The 20,701-nt window shown below is 41.2% G+C and overlaps 2 protein-coding genes across 2 annotated transcripts; both read left to right on the forward strand.

Moving 5' to 3' along the window:
* Positions 1–911: 911 nt before the first annotated feature.
* Positions 912–5,435, forward strand: LOC125291705 (zinc-binding protein A33-like). Its single transcript, XM_048238543.1, has 6 exons — positions 912–1,467; positions 2,006–2,101; positions 2,189–2,419; positions 2,866–2,888; positions 3,191–3,309; positions 4,773–5,435. The coding sequence occupies exons 1-6, from the start codon at positions 1,072–1,074 to the stop codon at positions 5,309–5,311; spliced, it is 1,404 nt and encodes a 467-aa protein (XP_048094500.1). The 5' UTR covers positions 912–1,071; the 3' UTR covers positions 5,312–5,435.
* Positions 5,436–13,783: 8,348 nt separating this feature from the next.
* LOC125291739 (zinc-binding protein A33-like) lies at positions 13,784–15,188 on the forward strand. The gene is made up of 3 exons (XM_048238595.1): positions 13,784–13,845; positions 13,958–13,980; positions 14,382–15,188. Exons 1-3 carry the CDS (start codon positions 13,826–13,828, stop codon positions 14,618–14,620), a joined length of 282 nt encoding a protein of 93 aa, XP_048094552.1. The 5' UTR covers positions 13,784–13,825; the 3' UTR covers positions 14,621–15,188.
* Positions 15,189–20,701: the final 5,513 nt, after the last annotated feature.

Consider the following 20,701-nt stretch of genomic DNA (forward strand, 5'->3'; position numbering starts at 1 on the left):
TGCTATTTATTTGTAGAAATAGATACTCACATATTCAGATGCAAAGAGTTAAAAACCCAAAAAACAGTTTCAATAAATGCAATAACTCAAAATCAGTCATATGACCAGACATTCTAAGTCACAGTTTTCGTATCAAGGCATATAAAATATCAAAATATCTTGCTGTTGGTGTGTGTGTGTGTAGAGTGGTCTGTGTGTGTGTGTGTGTGTTTGTATGTGTACATGTTCATTTGCTGTAGTTCTGTGAAATACAGGACAGACATGATGCTGTGTCATCACAAACAGACATTTATATGAATGCCTGTAGGCATATAAAGTACAATAAAAGTTTACAAATGCAAGTCCTAAATTCCCTACAGGATTGTGAAGGTATCTAAGATAACTGTCACAGTACTGCATTACACATGTTTTTTATCAGTGGCAGTAAGGCAGAATACATTGGTCGTCAATATACAATAATGTAGCATTTCTCTGTCTCTGCATAAGAAAAAAAAGGTCAATAAATGTCAAACACATGTTACCACTGAACTTGACAATGAGCAGTTACCAGCTTGTGCCAGGAGAATGGCACTGCAATACAAATACTGTTGTATGGGGAAATATTTTTCATTTTCACGACAATCTGACATTTTGGCAAACTTCCTATTTAACCTTAAGGCAGTAGAGGCATGTAATGGTGACCTTTCCCACAGCTCATAAGCTACAATCTCAGCACTGCACACCCACACACCCTGTGTCAGGCCTTGCCATTCTTACCCAAAAAGGACCGACGACTGAAGTCAGTCTACAGAAGAACCTACCACTTCCTGAGTGAGAAAGTAAAGCTGAGAGCATTTTTCTCAGGTTTTATATTGGGACCGACAGCTCATTTGGTACAGTAGGGGTGCTGTAGGGTGCACAGCAATAAGAAAAGTAAGTAGCACATTATAACTTCAAATTCATGGTGGCTAGTTTACTTCCATTTGCATTCAGGCTACAGAGACATTAGGAGATTTGAAATCAACCGGAGTTGAATAACTAGTAGGCTAAATGACAACTGTAAACTAGTAGCCACAGTGTGATACAGGAGAAATGGCCTCACGATATCCCTTAGAGGAGGATCTCTCCTGTCCTGTTTGCTGTGAAGTCTTCAAGGACCCTGTTGTCATGACGTGTTCTCACAGCGTGTGTAAGGAATGCCTGCAGAAGTGCTGGCAGAGCAAAGGACTGAGGGAATGTCCTGTCTGCAGAAGAAAGTCTTCAACAGAGAATCCGCCAATAAATCTTGCGCTGAGGAATCTCTGTGTGACCATATCAGGGGGGAGATGCTCTTCTTCTGGGCCTGAGGTGCTCTGCAGTCTGCACAGTGAGAAACTCAAGCTCTTCTGTCTGGAGGACAAACAGCCTGTGTGTTTGGTGTGTCGAGACTCAAAGAAACACAGAAATCACACCTTCAGTCCCATAGATGAAGCTGCAACAGAATTCAGGGTAAGAAACGTATCAGCTGATTCTGGAAACTACTCTATGTTCAGGGTAAGAATGTGTCCAGTAAGAGGACTAAACCTATCATAAGCAGTGCTGGGCAGGAATACTCACTTTTTTATCACTAGAAAATAATAAGGAGCAAATGGTAGCGTAGTGATTAAGGAGTTGGGCTTGCATGCAGTTGCCAGAAAAGAAAAGATGTGGGTTCAATTACCAGCTTCCACCGTTGGGTCCTTGAGCAAGGCACTTAGCCCCCACTTGCTCTGGGGACAATGTAACAATTCACTTGCAATGTAATTTGCATCTGAGTGTGTAGCTTTGGAGAAAATGTCTGCAAAATCTGCATAAATGTAATTAATTACATTTCTCTTTATATCAGAATGAAGGGCTCTTTTCCAAAATACTCCATAAATATTTTTTATAATTAGTCATCTAAGTAATTTCAGTGGAACTGTAAAATGATGTCTACAGTCACCTAAGGAGCTCATGTATTTTAGTAAAGTCTCTGTCTACAATCAGCTAAAGTGCTCATGTATTTTAGGAGGAAGTTATAACCAACCTGGACCCTCTCAGAAAGAAACTGAAGACCTTTCAAGAACTTAAACTAATCTGTGATCAAACAGCAGCACACATTAAGGTAATATATGGATCGCAGCAAAAAGCAGATTGATTTGATCATTTACATTGAAATTGAAATATTTGATGATTATGTGTGTCAATCCAGACTCAGGCTCAACACACAGAAAAGCAGATCAAGGAGGAGTTTAGGAAGCTTCACCAGTTTCTATGTGATGAAGAGGCAACCAGGATAGCTGCACTGAAGGAGGAAGAGAAGCAGAAGAGTCAGATGATGAAGAAGACGATTGAGAAGATGAACAGAGAGATCTTGAACCTTTCACACATATTCAGAGCCATAGAAGAGGAGATTGGAGGTGATGACATCACATTCTTGCAGGTATATAAGAGTCAGTCTTGGTCTATTGCTGTGTTGTTTAGCTGTATGATTTTAATGGATCTCATTGGATACAGAAAGATGATGTATAGATATCCCTTATACTCTTATATGAAGAGGTCAAATGCAAACGCCTCTGAACGCCACCTCTGTTAAAAAATTAGATAACATTGGTGAGTGAATGCTGTCCACACACAGTATGCGTCAAATAATTTTCCTTCAAAACCCGCTAAATACGACTCTCTTCCTGGTCTGAAATATTGATTTGTAGGCAAAAGCGTATAGGAGCCTGATATTTTTTTTACATTTATTTTAAAAGAAAAGTGGTCAGACAGACCCACATTTAGAGGGTTTTGCATCTGACCTCTCCATAAAATATTTCCATACCATACACTGCTGTATATTGCCTGTTTATTGCAATTTGTATAATTCCACTCTGTGTTTCCCAGAACTACAAGAGTGCAGTGAAAAGGTGAGATATTTGTGAAGTAAAAAACATTCAAGGTAACATTACATACAGTACACACTCTTTCATGTAAGGTAACATTACATACAGTACACACTCTTTCCCACTGATGAAGTTCACCATTACCAGCTTGTTATGAGCGACTGCAGCCACGGATAGAGGTAGTAGTGTATATGGGATGTATAGTGTGATGTAGAAATATGTTTACATACCTACAGCAGCACTGATTCTCGCATGTGTTTTTCAAGAGCCCAGTGCAGTTGGATGGAGACCCAGTGGCTGACTCTTTAATGTGAATGTTATTCCAGAGCCCAATGTACACTGCAGGATCCAGAGAGGGTTTCAGGAGCTCTGATCAATGTGGCAAAGCACCTGGGCAACCTGAAGTTCAGAGCCTGGGAGAAGATGCAGGAGATTGTTCAATACAGTGAGTACACACACACAACCAGATACACTAATGTTACCCCTGTATGGAAATTGCATGAACTGTGTCCATGATTGCTGCAAGTTACCAGCAGTAAATTAAATGGACTTTTTCATTGCAGGAGACATTGGTGGTGTGACGCGAATGGGAGGGTTTTAGTGGGGTGGCTGTTATGGGTGTGCTTTCGAATAAACAGAAATATTCAAATAGCCGGCTAGTCCGTTATTCCGTTTTCTGCGTTACCAGCATTATTAACAGCAGAAAGTCCATAGCTTCTGGTGTTATTGGTATGGTGAGCAATGAGTCTCTTGCAACGAAATGCAAAAACGGTCCATCAGTAGACTGTGAATTCTGTGGTCTTTTATTCATTGTGTATGCTACTGAAATATGTTACATAAAACAGCCAAGTAAGACAAGTAATTGCAAACATGTCTTAGATCCACTGTTTATTGTAACTGCAACAGTCTAACTTGATTAAGTATAAGTATAAGTATACTTATAGGCACTTTGGGCAATCTGAGCTTTCAGTCTCCCCTGTGTGGCAGTTTGCATGTGCAGCGTGTTCCAAGCAGACCTCACATTGCTCATCCCCAAGTTTGCCAAAGCTGATTTTTTTTGTCTTTTACAATCTTCCTGTATAAGTATATATACTCTTTTGATCCCGTGAGGAAAATTTGGTCTTTACATTTATCCCAATCCGTGAATTAGTGAAACACACTCAGTACACAGTGAACACACAGTGAGGTGAAACACACACTAATCTCGGCGCAGTGAGCTGCCTGCAACAACAGCGGCGCTTGGGGAGCAGTGAGGGGTTAGGTGCCTTGCTCAAGGGCACTTCAGCCGTGCCTACTGGTCGGGGTTCGAACCCTCCGGTTACAAGTCCGAAGCGCTAACCAGTAACATGTAAATATAATCCTGCTTCTCACAATGTCTGAGACTTTGTGAGACCGAATGTCGGCAGGTACGATACACCGAACTTGCAAGCGGCATATTCTTCCTACAGGCAGTAGGGGCGGGCGAGAGAGTCTTCATTCGCCCTGTAATGAGTCATTTAACCATGTACCGACTTACGAAGATGACACGAAAACGTTGCCTGGTGTCCCTTTAAGATTTGTGTAGTTAGTATATATCAAACGGTTAACTGATTATTCAATATCCGTACACACCCCTAGTGACTGTAATGTCAGCCAGTTGGTGTAAAGTACGTAAACCTCCCTCACAACACTTTAAGAGACATGCCATATAGACACTAGCGTCCCTGCTAGACACTAGCGCACTGGACTTTAGCCTCCTTACTCTAGCATACCTCAGTCCAATTGTATGCTCGCGCGTTAGAGCCTGAAGATAGACTATGTGGTGACCACAACAGAGGTTACATTTGGATGTGTGGATGAAAACATAGATACAATCCCACAAAGAAACAGATTTAGAAAATGTGTGTTGTGTGTTCTTCCTCTCTGTAGCTCCTGTGACTCTGGATCCCAACACTGCACACCCAGAACTCCTCCTGTCTGAGGATCTGACCAGTGTGAGATGTGGTGATGAGAGACAGCAGCTTCCTGATAACCCAGAGAGATTTGATAAGTATCTCAGTGTCCTGGGCTCTGAGGGCTTTAACTCAGGGACTCACTGCTGGGATGTGGAGGTTGGGGACAGTACATGGTGGCATGTGGGTGTGATGGCAGAGTCCCTCCAGAGGAAGGGAGACTTTAGCTCCATGAGTGGACGGTGGCGTATGGGGTATACTGGTGGTAAATATGCAGCATGTGCTCCACCTCATTACCTCACTCTCCTCACAGTGCAGCAGAAACTCCAGAGGATCAGAGTGCAGCTGGACTGGGACAGAGGAGAGCTGTCATTCTCTGACCCTGATAATAACACACACCTACACACCCTCACACACACTTTCAGTGAGAGAGTGTTTCCATACTTGAATTTCACTGTGAAACGGTTTCCTCTGCAGATCCTCCCAGGCTCAATAACAGTAGAGCCACACAGTTAGATCATGCCTCTTTACAATCACTGGAAATAATAGTTGATGAAATGAGAGAGACTTAGTAATATGATTGTCTTATCACCTGGAGAGAAGAAATACTCTTTTCTGATGGCTGGTGGGGTGGCTTTTAATTCTGAATAACGGGACACATATGAAGTAGATCTGGTAAAAAAAAGTTTAATCGCCGTTCCATATCAATGCGTATGAATGGTAACTATAACAACGACAGTAGGACGACGGTTGAGCCTGGAGGCAGGCTTTGCAACAATGGAATCAACTGTAAACAAGCTAACTGTCAATGCTTTTGCTGTTAATAAGGCCAACGAAAGTTGTACAACAAGCTGAACTAGTGAGCTTCTTTTTAAACGGAACCGCGTGTTTCCTTTGAGTGCTGTAAAGGCTTTACAATGGCAACCGGGTGATAAGCGGGATAACGGCCTTCGAGGTGTGTCCAGTTATACGGAATTAATGGAATTTATCCCTTATACATAACATCTTAAAGAAGAGGTTAGGTGTTTTTCAACCAAGGGTCTATTTTTGGATTATAACGAGTCTAAGTTTTAGTTTGGGACAAAAACGACGTCAATCTAGTTTTAAGTGAGACCGGAATGTAGTTTAAAAGGCTGTTTGTGCAGTCGGGGCATTGCCTTAGTCTTACTCTACTGAAAAGGGACAGAACAACCTTACAAAGACCAACAACCAGACAGCTGGCACTGATGAAAGGCTCGCTACCATGGTAACATCTCTTGGCAGTCCAACCTAAACCACAGAACAACGTTGTGCGTAACGGCCCGTTTTTTTCTCTCTCTCTCTCCTTCCGTGGTGCTCTGTGCAAAACTCCTGAGGAGGTTGGGGCAGAACTTGCTCCAAGACAACAGTTTTATTAGCTCATGCTTTTGTAATGTTTGTTTGGAATTACTGTGCTATCGTAATTTAACAGTATGTTATTAATTCAAGTGTCCTTTTAGTGTCCTGCAGTTCATTTGTTTTCTTATTGGGGAAAAGAGTACAACAACATTTGATTAAGCGACAGATAGAAGATGAAAGCCCACAGCAGTATATGTCTGTGTGTGTGTATGTGTGTGTGTGTGTGTGTGTGTGTTTGTGTCTGTGTGTGTGTGTGACACACAGAACTCTTTGAAAAACACAGGATGTGGCACAGTGTGGGCGCCTCATGTCATAGTCTGAAACTGTTAAAAAAAATGCTTTCAGATGCATAAACAGAAGCACAAATGCTTACAGATGCATAAACCTAACAAAAGAAAGTAAGAGTGCAAAATATTCTACATTTTAAATCTATACTTTTGAACAAGTGTGTACTGTAGAAAATAAAAAAGTGTATACTCTAAATTAAATTAAATTTAAAACATTGTTTAAATTAGTGTTTGAAATTGAAACAATAGTAATTGAGGCTGAAAATGTACGATGTACATATGTTTACCTATGTTTCTAGTCCTGCGGGTCTGCAGGAGAACTAAATGTAAACAAAAGTGTTGTTTTCCGCTACACTCTTGCTTTTGTACACCTGGACTGTTTATCTAATTGTGTTAGGACTCTTGTTTGATTTACCTGTATCAAAATATGGGAAATATCTATTATTTTTATAAAACTGTATTAAATTGTTTATCAAACATTGCCATGTGGCTGGGTGTTGCATGGACAATAGTGTTGCTTGTTCCCCAAAGCACATTCTCTCTGCCAGATCCTGTTTTTGTGAAACAACAAGACACCATCTAGAGGCACCTAGAGACATGACAACTTCTCTACCAGGAGATGAGGATGTTTCATGATGCACTAGGAGGGGTGTGTGTTGCCGGATGCAGCAGCAGAAGGGACTAAGACCATATGAAAGACGTGCACTGCCATACTGTCTAGTTTAGTTTAGTTTAGTTTATTTGACAAACCATTGAAATATGTCGTTACAAATCATGCATTAAAACAGTGTCAAGGATAGCACAAAAAGTCATAGACTTATTTCCATTGTGGTCCTTGTTCTTAACATAGCCTACATACAGTATACAACACTTAAGACACATAGCACAACACAACACTTAAAACACATATCCCAAACTCATACAACTACATGACACATTACTCAAACTCAACAAACCCTCCTACCCACCCACCAGCCTACCTATTCTTGGATTTTAGCTAAAAGCCATTTCCTGACATTACTTTTAAAACTGTATGGGCTTGTGTTCTGTATGATAAATAAAGGCAGATCGTTCCACTCCAGTGATCCTGTATATGCAAATGAGCATTGCACCATTCTGGTTCTACACCTCGGAGGGTGCAGGTTGGCTATACGCTAGCCCTAGTCTGATTGTAGCCAGTTCACCTTGTTTCTCTGTCTTTTCCCTATGTCTCTCTGTTTTCCCTACATGTCCCACACTGGCCTGCTCCCGCTAACTAGGGGGGCGTGGTGATTAGTTCCACACCGGAGTTCGTTTGCACTGATTACTGGCCGGACAGTATAAAACCACCCAGGTACGAAGAAGCGTTGTAAGCGCCGTCTGTTTTAACCCCCTAGCGTGTCGGAGTCAGTCATCAGGTATGTTGCAATACTCCCGTTTGCTGCCGGACTAATAACATGGTTTAATCAATGTTTGTCTTCACCTGTAGCTTCGCGGTCACCGGCTAGTCTACTTCTGCTGCCCGTGTTTTAGACACCATCCCTTATTCATTCTACAGGTATGCACCTATATCTTAAATCTCTCGTAGTTTATTTTCCGTTTTGAGTCGTAACATTTTCTCTTTATGCCTGTAGCTGAACGTGGGTGAGTGCTCTCCATACGGCGCTTTGTGCACTAATCGTAGTTACGAACATGGGTATGTATGTACGATGCTTGCTTTAATGGGTAACTTTCTAGGCTGCAGTAGAAGGCTTATGTTCAATGTCTTTTCTGTCCTGTCCAGGTAGCGCGGCCTTTTCCATCGCGGGGTGCATAGCGTGGGTCGTGCTGTTGTCTTGTCTGTGTTAGTTTATTTTGGTGTAGCCTAATTGTGGGCGGTTTTTGAGTAAGGTGTCTGTTTTGTTTCTTTTTGTGGGCATTAACTTAAGTGTCTACGTCTGCCTGTGTTTGGGTTTATTTGGCGTTTATGTCAGCTTGCATGTTGCTTTGCCGCATTAGTAAAGAGGAACGGGGCATAAGTGGCATATGCTTTATTCTTGCAACTGCTTATAGTGCTGGCTGTCATTTGCGTGTATCTTTTGTCCTGGTGTGCCTGCATAATCTACCGTAAAGTCTGTATAAGCCTACTGTATTTTTGCCCCTTTGTGGTGCTGTTTTATTTGTTTGTTTGGCAGATGTGGGGCCCTCTTTGAGGGAGGCTAGTCACCTGGTGGTGGGACCCTGTAGCTGCACATTTGTGGTGTCCTTGTTGCTTGCGGTGGGCTGCTGTGTCACTGGTAAGTCACTTTCTTGCAGTGTGTATGCACGTGTGATGGCTGGAACTTAGAACACACCTCCAGTTAGTCTGTCTCCCTCAGTTAAGCCCCCATCTGCTGTATCTTTTTAGCTCCAGTGGAGCCTTGGCCCCACTTTAGAAATCACCTGTTCATATTGTACTATAATAAGAGAACAATAATAAATATTTTTGTACTTTCATAACCTCTGACTTGTTTCAGGTATTATTGCAGGACGCTCCTCCCTTCCCCCTCCCCTTTGGTTATTTAATAAACTTTTATGATTTGACTGGAATTCACGTTGTCTGCTTGGTGCTTTTGGACCGGTGTCAAACCTTCTCTAGCAATTCTCTTAAAAGAAGTCTCTGGGTACTAAGCCCAGGGTGCACTGTAACAAGATTCTGTGATTTTCACAGCATCACTGCTGTTTTTGAGGAAAATGTGTACTGTATTTGTGAATACAGTATGTTGCTGTAGTTTCGCTATGAATTATGGTCAAACTACAGTAATAAAAATTTGCTGCGAATCATAACACAGTAATAAATCTGACTCCTCCCTCACTTGTCAGCTTTTTGAAAATTTTGAAAAAACATGGCGGAAAATCAGTTGGGGTTTTCTGTTTTCTTTTTGCACATAAATACAAAGTTAAGCTCCCAGATAGCAAGGTGACATTGATATTATGTTGATTTTCCATCCAAATCATCATTTTGAAAAGATATTGAAAAGTCATGGATTTATGGTTTACTGGGAAATTTTGACGTGGTGATTGAAGCGTGCACCGCGGCGACGCGTTTGAACTGTCCGGCGGCGGGAGATAATTTTGAGCAACAGTTCAGTCAGTCAGACCAACGGTGTTCAGCACTCTGTCAAGTTCGCAGCTCCACCTTAATGGTAAGCAAGCATTTATTTATGTAACGTTAATGTTTCATTGTGAAATTGTACTACATTAAAGTACAGTTTATGTACGTTGTACTGTCTAACTTACAAACTCATCCATGCTAAGTCATCAACTAAGTAAGGTTAGGCTAGCTATCATTGTTGTTGTGAAGGTGGCATTAACGTTAATGTTTTATGTTACGTTAACGTTTTGGCAGTCTCATTTATATTAGGCCTAGCTGCTACCTTAGTTCTCAGTAAGTTACAGTTTATTATATTCATATAATTTATATAAAACATTCGCTAGTAGTGCTAGGCCTAGTATGTTACTGTCACAATGTTAGGCTGAAGATGATGTGCTGCTGGTTAACGTTAACGTGGAGGTTTAGCTGCTACCAGCTAACTTATGTAACGTTAACTCATCGTAATCAGTACATATATCTATGTGTTGCTGCAAGCAAACATCATCAATGAGCTCACCCAGCTGGCTAACGTTAGCAGCTAAATATACCTTGTGAAACTGAGTTATGCTAACACCATCTTCAGCCTGGCATTTTGACAGTAAACTCAAAAAACATACAGTATATATATAAATGATTATTCTAAAGTTTCACTTGTAAGTAGCCTTCAGTTTCAGTTGAAAATTGTTATCTAACACTGTTTATTTTTTTTCTTCTATTTCTGCTAGGTGCTGCTTCACTCTGCTACTGGTGGTGGATCAGGCTGACTGCAACCGTTGGTCTAACGTTAGGATGCAGCACACGAGAATTTCTAAACGGAAAAAAGTGAATAAATGTACTTGCTTTTCAAACTGATAACAAGTTGTCAATGGTTATTGATGCAAGTTTGTGTAACCTAAACCATATCTAGGCCTAGTCAAATTTATCCTGGCTGTAGATAAAGCAGGATATGAATTTCCCAAAATTACTGTATATAATATTACAGCACTGGTATTACTACTGTACTAAGTTACAGTATGATCCATAAGTACTGTGATTAAAAATACGGTAGACAATTCAATACTGGATACATTACAGCACTGGTAGTACTACTGTAGTTTGCATTTACAGTATCAGGCATAGGTACTGTGATTTCATATACAGTAGGTGTACTGTAGAGTAAAATACAGCAAGTTGCTGGTTATTTGCTGCCAGCAAGTTGCTGTAAATTTTACGTTAAACTTTTTACAGTGTGGCGTAGTCGGGCTACTGGGAGTGGCTCATTGCCTCTCTCTCCCTCCTTACTGCTCTGGTTACACTATGATTATGAGATTCCCCAGATCTGGAAAAATGGCTATTTAGGTACACTGGGGCCCTGTTAATGACCTTGTGTACCATATTGAGCCTCAGCTGGGTCACTCTGGTCTGAACTGGTAACCAGTCAAGCTCCTGGAAGTGCCTCCTTCCAATGTGTTCTCGAGGGCCCAGCCCCATCACAACCCTCACTAACTTATTCTGGGAGACCTGCCATTTTCTTTTTAGTGAGGTTGACCGACCTGCTGCCCATGCTACGCTGCTGTAATCAAAATGACACTGCACTAGGCAGTTGGCTAGAAGGCGTATTCATCCTAAGCAGTGTCTCAGTGCACTGCCATACTGTCTAGTCCTCCTAAGCAGTGTCTCAGTGTACTGCCATACTGTCTAGTCATCCTAAGTATGTCTCAGTGTAAGAGCATATAAAAGACAGTGCACTGCCATATGCCTTCTAGTCATACTAAGCACTGTCTCGGTGTAAACCTGTGCAGGGCTGAGCAGTGCTAGAGATTATATGTAGCACATGCTACAAAATAAATCAGTTTTTGCTATGGATGGTTTAGCACTAGTGACTCCTTATTTAAAATGCATGAGTGTCAGAGGTCTGTTTGAGAGTTAAGGAGACGTCACATTGCATGCGGCATGTTCTCTAGGCTGTGCCATGGTAGTCCTCAGGTCTCTGTATTGCTCAACTGAAGGCACTAGATTTTGCATGTCTGCCAGATTATGCCCAGGGCTGCTTGAGAGTTAGTGGTGATGTGGGGTTGTACTTATCTGAATGATATATTGTCAACGCACACAGAGAAGCACACATTTCCCCAAACACAATACACAAACACAGTACAACGCATTGGAGGACAGGGTGGTTTCTCAGGTTTGTTTATGTATTGCCAGACTGTTACAGAAAGTAAATTAATTGAACAAATATTCTGTGGGTGGAAATGCATCCAAAAAACACAAGGGAAGAGATGACGGACTGTGTAGGCAGGAGTGTGAATTTCCACAGTAATAGTCTGATTGACTGTATGTTTAAGGGAGGAGTGTGAATTTCCACAGTAGTAACAGTCTGATTGTATGTTTAAGGGAGGAGTGAATTTCCACAGTAACAGTCTGATTGACTGTATGTTTAAGGGAGGAGTGAATTTCCACAGTAACAGTCTGATTGACTGTATGTTTAAGGGAGGAGTGTGAATTTCAACAGATAAGTCTGATTGACTGTACCTTTTAAGGACCTGCTCACTCTCTAAAGAGGTGTGTTTAGGGTCATAAAATTTCACCTTGCTTTACAGAGGAGTGTCACATAAGCCTGTCATATAGGTCAACAGTCTCTCTCTCTCTTTATTTGTGTCGCTCTCCCTCCCCTCTCTCTCTCTTCTTTTTTATTCTCTCCCTCCCTCTCTCTTTTAGTGATTGTTATGAGTAAATGATTATTGATTGCTATGAGGAAATGATTCTTAACTAAATTCCAAAGTCCAAATGTCCTGACTGAACTTTGTGGAAAGAGGAATCAATGAGTGGCAGGTTGTTTTTTCGCCTCATGTCCCAGGACTTACAACTCCGTTTGCAGGTTTGTGATTCAGATGGTCATTGTGGATGGAGACACGTTTGTAGATACTAGTTCAGTAAGAAATCCGACACAGAGATAAAGAGCAGCCATTTTGCAGAGGAAAAGCTTGTGCTGGAGCATACAGTAACATGGCCTCCAAATCTCCGTTAGAAATGTATCTGTCTTGTCCTGTGTGTTGTGAAGTCTTTAAAGACCCCGTGGTGCTTGCGTGCAATCACAGTGTGTGTAAAGCATGTCTGCAGACACTCTGGGACGTCGGAGGGTCCAGAGAATGCCCCGTGTGCAGGACAAAGTCCTCTGACGATTTCCCTCCAGTAAATCTTACGTTGAAGAATCTCTGTGAGTTGACCATGTGGAGGAAATGAGGGGGCATCAGATCCAGCATTAAGAGATTCTGGGATTCTGTGCAGTCTGCACGGTGAGAAGCTCAAGCTCTTCTGTCTGGACACTCATCAGCCTGTGTGTGTGGTGTGTCGAGACGCCAGGACACACAGGAACCACACCTTCAGTCCCATAGACGAAGCAGCAGGAGAGCATAGGGTAAGAGACTACTGCAGTCATTCTGGCAGTCAAACCAGAAGATGGAGACTGTTTTGCTTATCATTTAGTTTAATATAGATATTATATTATTAAAAAAAAAAAACATTACTTGTTATCTGAACTTATGCCACAGCAATGATATTGTTTGATTGATTGCGATGGTGTGTGAGGTGGTTCACATTTTGAGTGAATAGGCATGTGACCCTAACCTGACTCTCGCCAGATGAATTTCGTTCCGCCTAGCTCCACTCACATCCATCTGGGATCGGTTCCGTTGAGTGATTTCGGCACCAGATTGTATGGTAGAGCCAATCAGGACGCAGGGAGGGAGTTTCATAGATGTGACGTAGCGTAGAAGCAACTGTGAGACTGTTCTCAGCGTCACAGGTTGGCTTCGATGTGAGTGGTTGAAGTAGCACGTCAATAGATGACGGACAAGTGGCTTATCCAATCATATGCAAGGTTTTTTTGATAAGGCCCAGCCTGCTGAAGCACCACTCCAATGGATCGATCCCAGATGGAGGAGTGGAGCAAGGCGGAATGAAATTCATCTGGCGAGAGTCAGGTTAATGTGACCCGTCTTCTATGACCAAATAGTAACTCACATTAAGGTGAGACATAAATCATATTAGTCACTAGCGTTTTAATGACAACAATATTTAAAAAAACACAGGTCCAACACACAGAGAAGCAGATCAAGGAGGAGTTTGAGAAGCTTCACCAGTTTCTACGAGATGAAGAGGCAGCCAGGATAGCTGCACTGAGGGAGGAAGAGGAGCAGAAGAGTCATACGATGAATTAAAAGATTGAGAGGATGATGAGAGAAATTTCATCTAATTCAGATGCAATTAGAACTATAGAAGAGAAGTTGGGAGCTGATGATATCACATTCTTGCAGGTAAGAAGGATGTTTAGTCTAAGTAACAGCACAACAGTTAGTACACCAATACAGTAGACTCATTTGCTATGGAGTATTGCATGTACTACAATTCCCTGTCTATGTTTTCCAGAACTACAAGAGCACAGTGGAAAGGTGAGTGATCTGCCTCCTGTCTCTCTCTCTTCTCTGTGGTTCTGAACCACAGCAGCACTGACTCTGAAGTTCAGAGTCTGGGAGAAGATGCAGGACACTGTTCAGTACAGTGAGTAACAGAGAAACATATTCACACACACGCATGCATGCACGCACACACACACACTGTCATGGTGGTAGTCTGAAAAGTTGTGGGTTCAATTCCCCGCTTCAACCGTTCACTTAACCCCAAGTTGCTCCATACACACACACACACACACTGTTGTGGTGGTAGTCTGAAAAGTTGTGGGTTCAATTCCCCGCCTCAACCGTTCACTTAACCCCAAGTTGCTCCATACACACACACACACACACACACATACACAAAATCTGATGTGCACTATGTGTTCCTCTCTCTGCAGCTCCTGTAACTCCTGACCCCAACACTGCACACCCAAATTTCTTCCTGTCTGAGGATCTGACCAGTGCTCAGGTCAGCCAGGAGAGACAGCAGCTTCCTGATAACCCAGAGCGATTTGATATGTATGCCAGCGTCCTGGGCTCTGAGGGCTTTAACTCCGGGACTCAGCTGGGATGTGGAGAACACCTGGTGGAATGTGGGTGTGATGACAGGGTCTCTCCAGAGGAAGGGAGACTTTAGATCCATGAGTGGACGCTGGTATGTGTTTTATAAGGACAATACATATATAGCACGTGATGCACCACAGCCCCCCTCTCTCCTCACAGTGCAGCAGAAACTCCAGAGGATCAGAGTGCAGCTGGACTGGGACAGAGGAGAGCTGTCATTCTCTGACCTTGATAATAACACACACCTGCACACTCTCACACACACATTCACTGAGAGAGTGTTTCCATATCTCATCACTGGCTGTCAAGTCTCCCCCCTGAGGATCTCAGCTGTGAAGCCTTCAGTGACAGTAGAACGGCATGGCTCCAGAGCAAAGAGGCCGTTTAAAATGGGGCCGATCTGCTTCTACTGAAGGGACTTTGACATTGTTTCTCAAACTCATGGAGGGGTCCTTTTAGTCTAATGGCTACTATTTGAAGGATGTTATGTCATCGAGACCCGCCGATGTACTGTTCCAATAGCCTGGAAAATCCAGACCCTGGTAATCTAGAAAGATTAAGGGTCTGGCCACGAACAATGTAATGGCCAAACTCGAGGGACGGCAACAAGCATGCATTTAAAATCTCACTGCACGCAATTGGATAACACTACACCATGTTTACTCTGAATGATTTCGGACTTCGACGCAATCGGATAACACTACGACCAATGTGTACTGTCCGCCAACTTTGCATGCTAATCAAAGTGAACATCCAAAAAAAAAAATAGATGGTTGTCAAGGACTAGCCTACATAAATTGAAAAGTAATGAAAGCATAAATTTAAACAACAATGATGGTTTTAAATCAATTGCGAGTTTGATTGCCTTCACTCTTTAACAAAACGATTGAATGAATAAATAGTAAACTCAAAAAACAGCTTTGGCATACGTTCTTGGATTAAAAGGGTTCGCTCCAAATTATTGTCTAGGCGTAGGTGGTCATACAAGAAATAGGTATCAATATAGCTATTGTCTCCCATAAGTCTCATAGTTCTGCCAAAGTGTATATATAATTACATTACATAATTAGTGAAATATAATGATCTGAAATGCAGTGGCTTTCAATTTGTCATTTAATATTTAATCTGTGTAGCACACAGTTGATTTGACATTCATGAACAGTTGTTGACACATGAAGCGGTTTTAATTAGGCTATTAGCAGCCTATATAGGCTACAGAATAATACCTTTGGCTTGCATCAGATGAAGTCCACTAGCATATTTACTGCCACTGAACAGGCTACCAAATGTGAATGACACTTTATCAACAGCAGGACATGTCTTTCATTAAAAAGTAACTAAAAAGTGCATGATCAAGATAATTACATGGTCTACACGCTATGGGTAGCGAACCTGCACACGCACAAATATGATTTCTCTACTATGCCATCTCACTACGCATCACACCACCACAGAACACAAACGATGTAGAGCAAGATTCCTAGAACCACACATGTCAAGTTAAAACATTTAAAGTCACATAGTTTCACAAATTCTTTAGAGATATGTGAATGTGTAAATCCATGTTTGGTGACACTGTTGGAAAAAAAAATTCTACTTCTATTTTTGAAGTTGTAGTCTACAGGTGACGAAAGCACAGGTTGACGGAACCATCTTTTTGGATCTTTTTTGCAACACAGCTTAATTTAGCTTGAAAGTTACCCTGCTACGGACCAGGTTAGTTCTGTGGCATAAATTCCCATAGTTACCAAGCTGGGATTCACGTTAACCACAATGGAACTGAAAATTAGCGAGACTTATTGAAATAAGCTATTTTTGGCCTTTGGCGAAATTGATGGAATACCCCCCAGGTGTGCCCTTATAAAGGCTTTGCTGAGTTGTGCATGTGTCACAGGCAGGGGGCGCTATTCGCCACTGACTCTTTTCTTTCTTCCCAGAGGAGCAACACGTAGGCCTATCCCACCCAACAAATGCCAAGCCAAAAGTGTCGTTTAAAACAATTAATTTTAATTAAATAGCTTTTCTTAAAGTATTTCCTTAAAAGTCGGTGGAGTGATAAAAGTAAAGTAAACTAACTAACTAAAGTAAACTAACTTGCTGTGTTGAGACAAGAACATGGACTCAATGACCGTTAATATAATTTTATTGCATGCATAAATAACAAATCCTTCAAGGCCAAGCAAGGGCATCCTTTTGAAGATGCTCTGCAACTTCTGACTATAAACACACTAATAGGCACATAAGTATGATCTTATATAAATAACACTTCATTTTAATTCATGTAACATGAAAAAATACATCAGGTCAAGCCCATAACATTTTCTAATGTTTTCACAACTATAACATTAAGCAAACATCTCACGATTGCTGCCCATTGCATGAGTACACTGTACAAAGAAATAGTCTATAAAAGGTTTTTGCTGTTAATATGTCATCACTGGACATTTTTTGAAATAGTGTTAAAATACCGTCACCCTACCTGACAGTCATGAGTACTTTGGTGGTTTGGTGCATGGCTATTAGACTAATGGCCTCCTTACACCAAACAACTTTGACAAGATTTGAGAAAAGATTCTTTAAAGATTGGAGTCTTTTGAGTAAAGCTTGAATGGGGGGGGGCATTAGTTAAAATACTACAATCTTTTAAGAATTTCCCAAATCTTGACAAACTTGTTTGTTGTAACGTGGCCATTAGATGTTTCCCCTCCCACTCAAGCAATTAGGACGCCTTTCACACTGCTCCTGCTTGACCTATCCCTTCTGGCAATTTCCAATCAGAGCCATGCAAACATTTTTATCTGACAGAATAGAAGTGTGCGTGCCTCTCTCTACAAACCATGTGCAGTGGCAGAGTCATAAGCCTCAAAAACATGGCCAAACTTAGATGTCTAATGTCAAAATATGATTTAGATAACTTATTGATGCATTCATCTCCAGTAGGGTTGACTACTGCAATGGGCTTTTCCATTTGGTGTCACTGGGCCGAGTCATCATCTACTTCTTTGGCTTCATGTTCTGAGTCCTTGGGCTTTTCTGTGAAAGAGAATCATCTGGAGTTGACCATTTTTAATGCACTTTATTTACACCGATGTATTATAAGTCTTTATGCAGTGGTTTGACACTGACTAAAATAGGAGAAATATGTCACCCTATAAGGACTTTCCAACTTTTTCCAGCTAAGGGTTACATTAAACATAAAAAACATACGGTGAATTTACGACATGAACTGTGCCATCTGACAATTTGGGGTGGCATTTTGTCATTCTATGTTGTTGAGTGATTTGTGTGTCCTGGGGGGGCTTGGTGGACTTGGTTGCACTGCACCTTCTGGTGGTTTGAACTGTTAAATGAGAGTGTGAGGGAGAAATAGGACAGACAAAATAATTTATTAGAATAATATTACTACAGCACTAAAACAGAGTATCATCATTATAATCGTCATCATTCATACACTGTAATACTGATTAGAAAAACAAAAGGGCAAACGCTAAGAATCTTTAGGTCATAATCCAATAAATACTCTGATGCATCTGTGATTAAAGAGAAACTATGCAGTTTTGGCCATTTCTTTGCTGTTTTCTCACTTTTTGCTCGCAGGTTTCTTTACAGAGCTCCCCTACAGCCTCAAAGTATATGATTTCTTGACACTCCTCAATCAGTCAGTCTGTCGTTTTTTCCTCCTCCCTGTTCCTCCGACAACAGTTACTCACTTTCTACTTCTTTTTACTGGCTGTCACGACGAATGTCTGAGAAACTCCATCGCTACCTTGTTCTAGGCGGTACATTCTAATTTTACATTTTAGTAGAACTAAAAGCACTCATTTTCAGGTGCTTGTTGACAGCCATGTCAAAGAACAGGAAACTGGTTTGCCGACTACAAGTGAGCTTGTGCTCAGAGCACATAGAACCTATTTTATCAACTCACAGCTTTTCTCTGCTTCACTGAAATCACTCCTGGCACTGTCTTGTTAGACAGCCAGGGATGTGCACTGGTGAAATAACGTTAGCATGGAAAATAGTCTCTCCAGACATATTTCTTCTCATATTTCCACCCAGATGAAATTTAATGCCACTCTTTGAAAAAATTAGCTAAATTTAATACATTTTAAGACCTTTAAAAAATGTATATTTTATTTAAGACGTTTTAATACTTTTAAGGATCCCAAGGAGACCCTCTATTGCTTCTAGTGGTCATACCTTATTTTTAGGATCAGTTGAATTGTTTTGAGATTTTTTTTTGTAACAGTCTTTACTATGTTAGATATTCATGACATACCTTCTTTGTGATCACTGCAAACCATATTTTTATTTTTCCTCTTTAGCATTATAAACAATAAATGAAACTGGAAACAATTGAACCAGGAGACTTTGTCACAAGACAAAACAGATGTCTCAAAGCCCATTAGATTAACATGAGCCTACTGCGGTTTAGATTTGTATGGCAGCAACGTTATAGACAAATAGACTAGGCTAGCTAACGTTACACTGACACAACATAACTTAATGCTCTGAATTCGCAGCCAACATGAAATCCATAACTTTTTGATCACCAAGTTGACATTTCCAGGTCAACCACAAATAATTCCGCTTCTTTTAATATCATCCAATAACTAATTCAATGGATAGGTTCGAATATAGGCTACTAAAAATTAACAGTTATAGAGATCAACGTGAACGTGAGTCAGTTACTGTAAGAACCGTGGCGTGGTTTCATCTATGTGATAGCGATCAAGTGTGTAGGCCTACATATTCTATGCGATTTACACGTAAAAAAAAAAAACATGGATAAGCTGAAAGAAACTTGTGTTTTACAGTTTTGCAAAAATAATAAATGCATAGCTAGTGAAATCATTTCACTATCCTAGTGTGAGAGACCTCTTGCTGGCTTGCTTGCTCGACATCACACTTGCGGCTACGCGCGCCCCACTGACACACCTTTTTGCATTACATTTCATTATGCTGACATACACCACAGTTTTACTTTGGCATACATTTACTGACTTCTGTACATAGTTTATTTAATAAACCTATTTTTGTGTTTAATATACTCCGTGTGGTCTCCCCTTTTATGTTGTGGTGGCCTTGAGCCAGGAAGTCATGACACATAGGAACTCTGGATCTAATTCATAGTGACCATTGGGTCCTTGGTTACCTGTCTGACCAAGGCCCTTTGTCCCGGATTACTCAGCCAGATCTAGAAAGACCGTTGGTTGTTCCAAACTTATCCATTTCAGAACGATGGAGGCTACTGTGTTCTTGGCCACTTTCAATGCTGCAGAAATGTTGTTATAGATCACGGTGTCTTCACACAACCCTGTCTCACAGGTCTACAGACAATTTTCTCAACCTCGTGGCTTGGTTTTCACTCTGACATGCACCATCAACTGTGAGACCATATATACAGTATCAAGCAGACTTAAACTGCCACCTCTTGGCGAAAAGTTAATAGTTTTGCATATTAGTAGTAATACATTTCACGCAGCTGCGTGAATCACGGAAAGCGCGAATGAAGTGGACACTTCTAAAAGGGACCCACGGTACAGTAGCTGAAAGTCTGTGGCTAAAGCACCCATAATGAAAGTGTTATCATTGTTTGGATACTTCACACACACGTGCTTTTTAACCGCATAGACTACAACTACCAAGCTGGAATCAAAGCACATCGACTCCCCTCTCACACCCTAAACACGCACTTCGAACAAACAAAAAAGCGCCTCAGTCTCACGGTATAGGCAAAACTGTATCGGACCGGTGTAACGTTGGTAGGCTACTAAATCATCCATCACAAAGAATGATTTGTGTAGGTAGGTACAGCCCTGCCCTGGATACATCTCTCAACGCGCGCTCTAAAACATTTGGTTTAAATGGAGATGTAGATCACGGGTGCGTTAATAAATCTACACTGTGGCGAGTTGACACAAATTATTCACTTTGAGTCTTTGGCGAATTTATGTAGTTTCAGTCCTAGTTACTTTACTTTGAGCCATGAATCACCTTAGCTTCGCTAGCGGCGGTCATAATAATGTCCAGTGAATTAATTTCGGCACAGGTGGACTCCAATCAAGTCCACCAAGGACCAAGAACCATTGATAGAAGTAGGATGTACTAGATCTAAATTACAAGCGTCATGACAAAGGGTCTGAATACTTACAGT

Source organism: Alosa alosa, chromosome 3 (assembly GCF_017589495.1).
Source record: "Alosa alosa isolate M-15738 ecotype Scorff River chromosome 3, AALO_Geno_1.1, whole genome shotgun sequence".
In the NCBI taxonomy this organism is placed as follows: Eukaryota; Metazoa; Chordata; class Actinopteri; order Clupeiformes; family Clupeidae; genus Alosa; species Alosa alosa.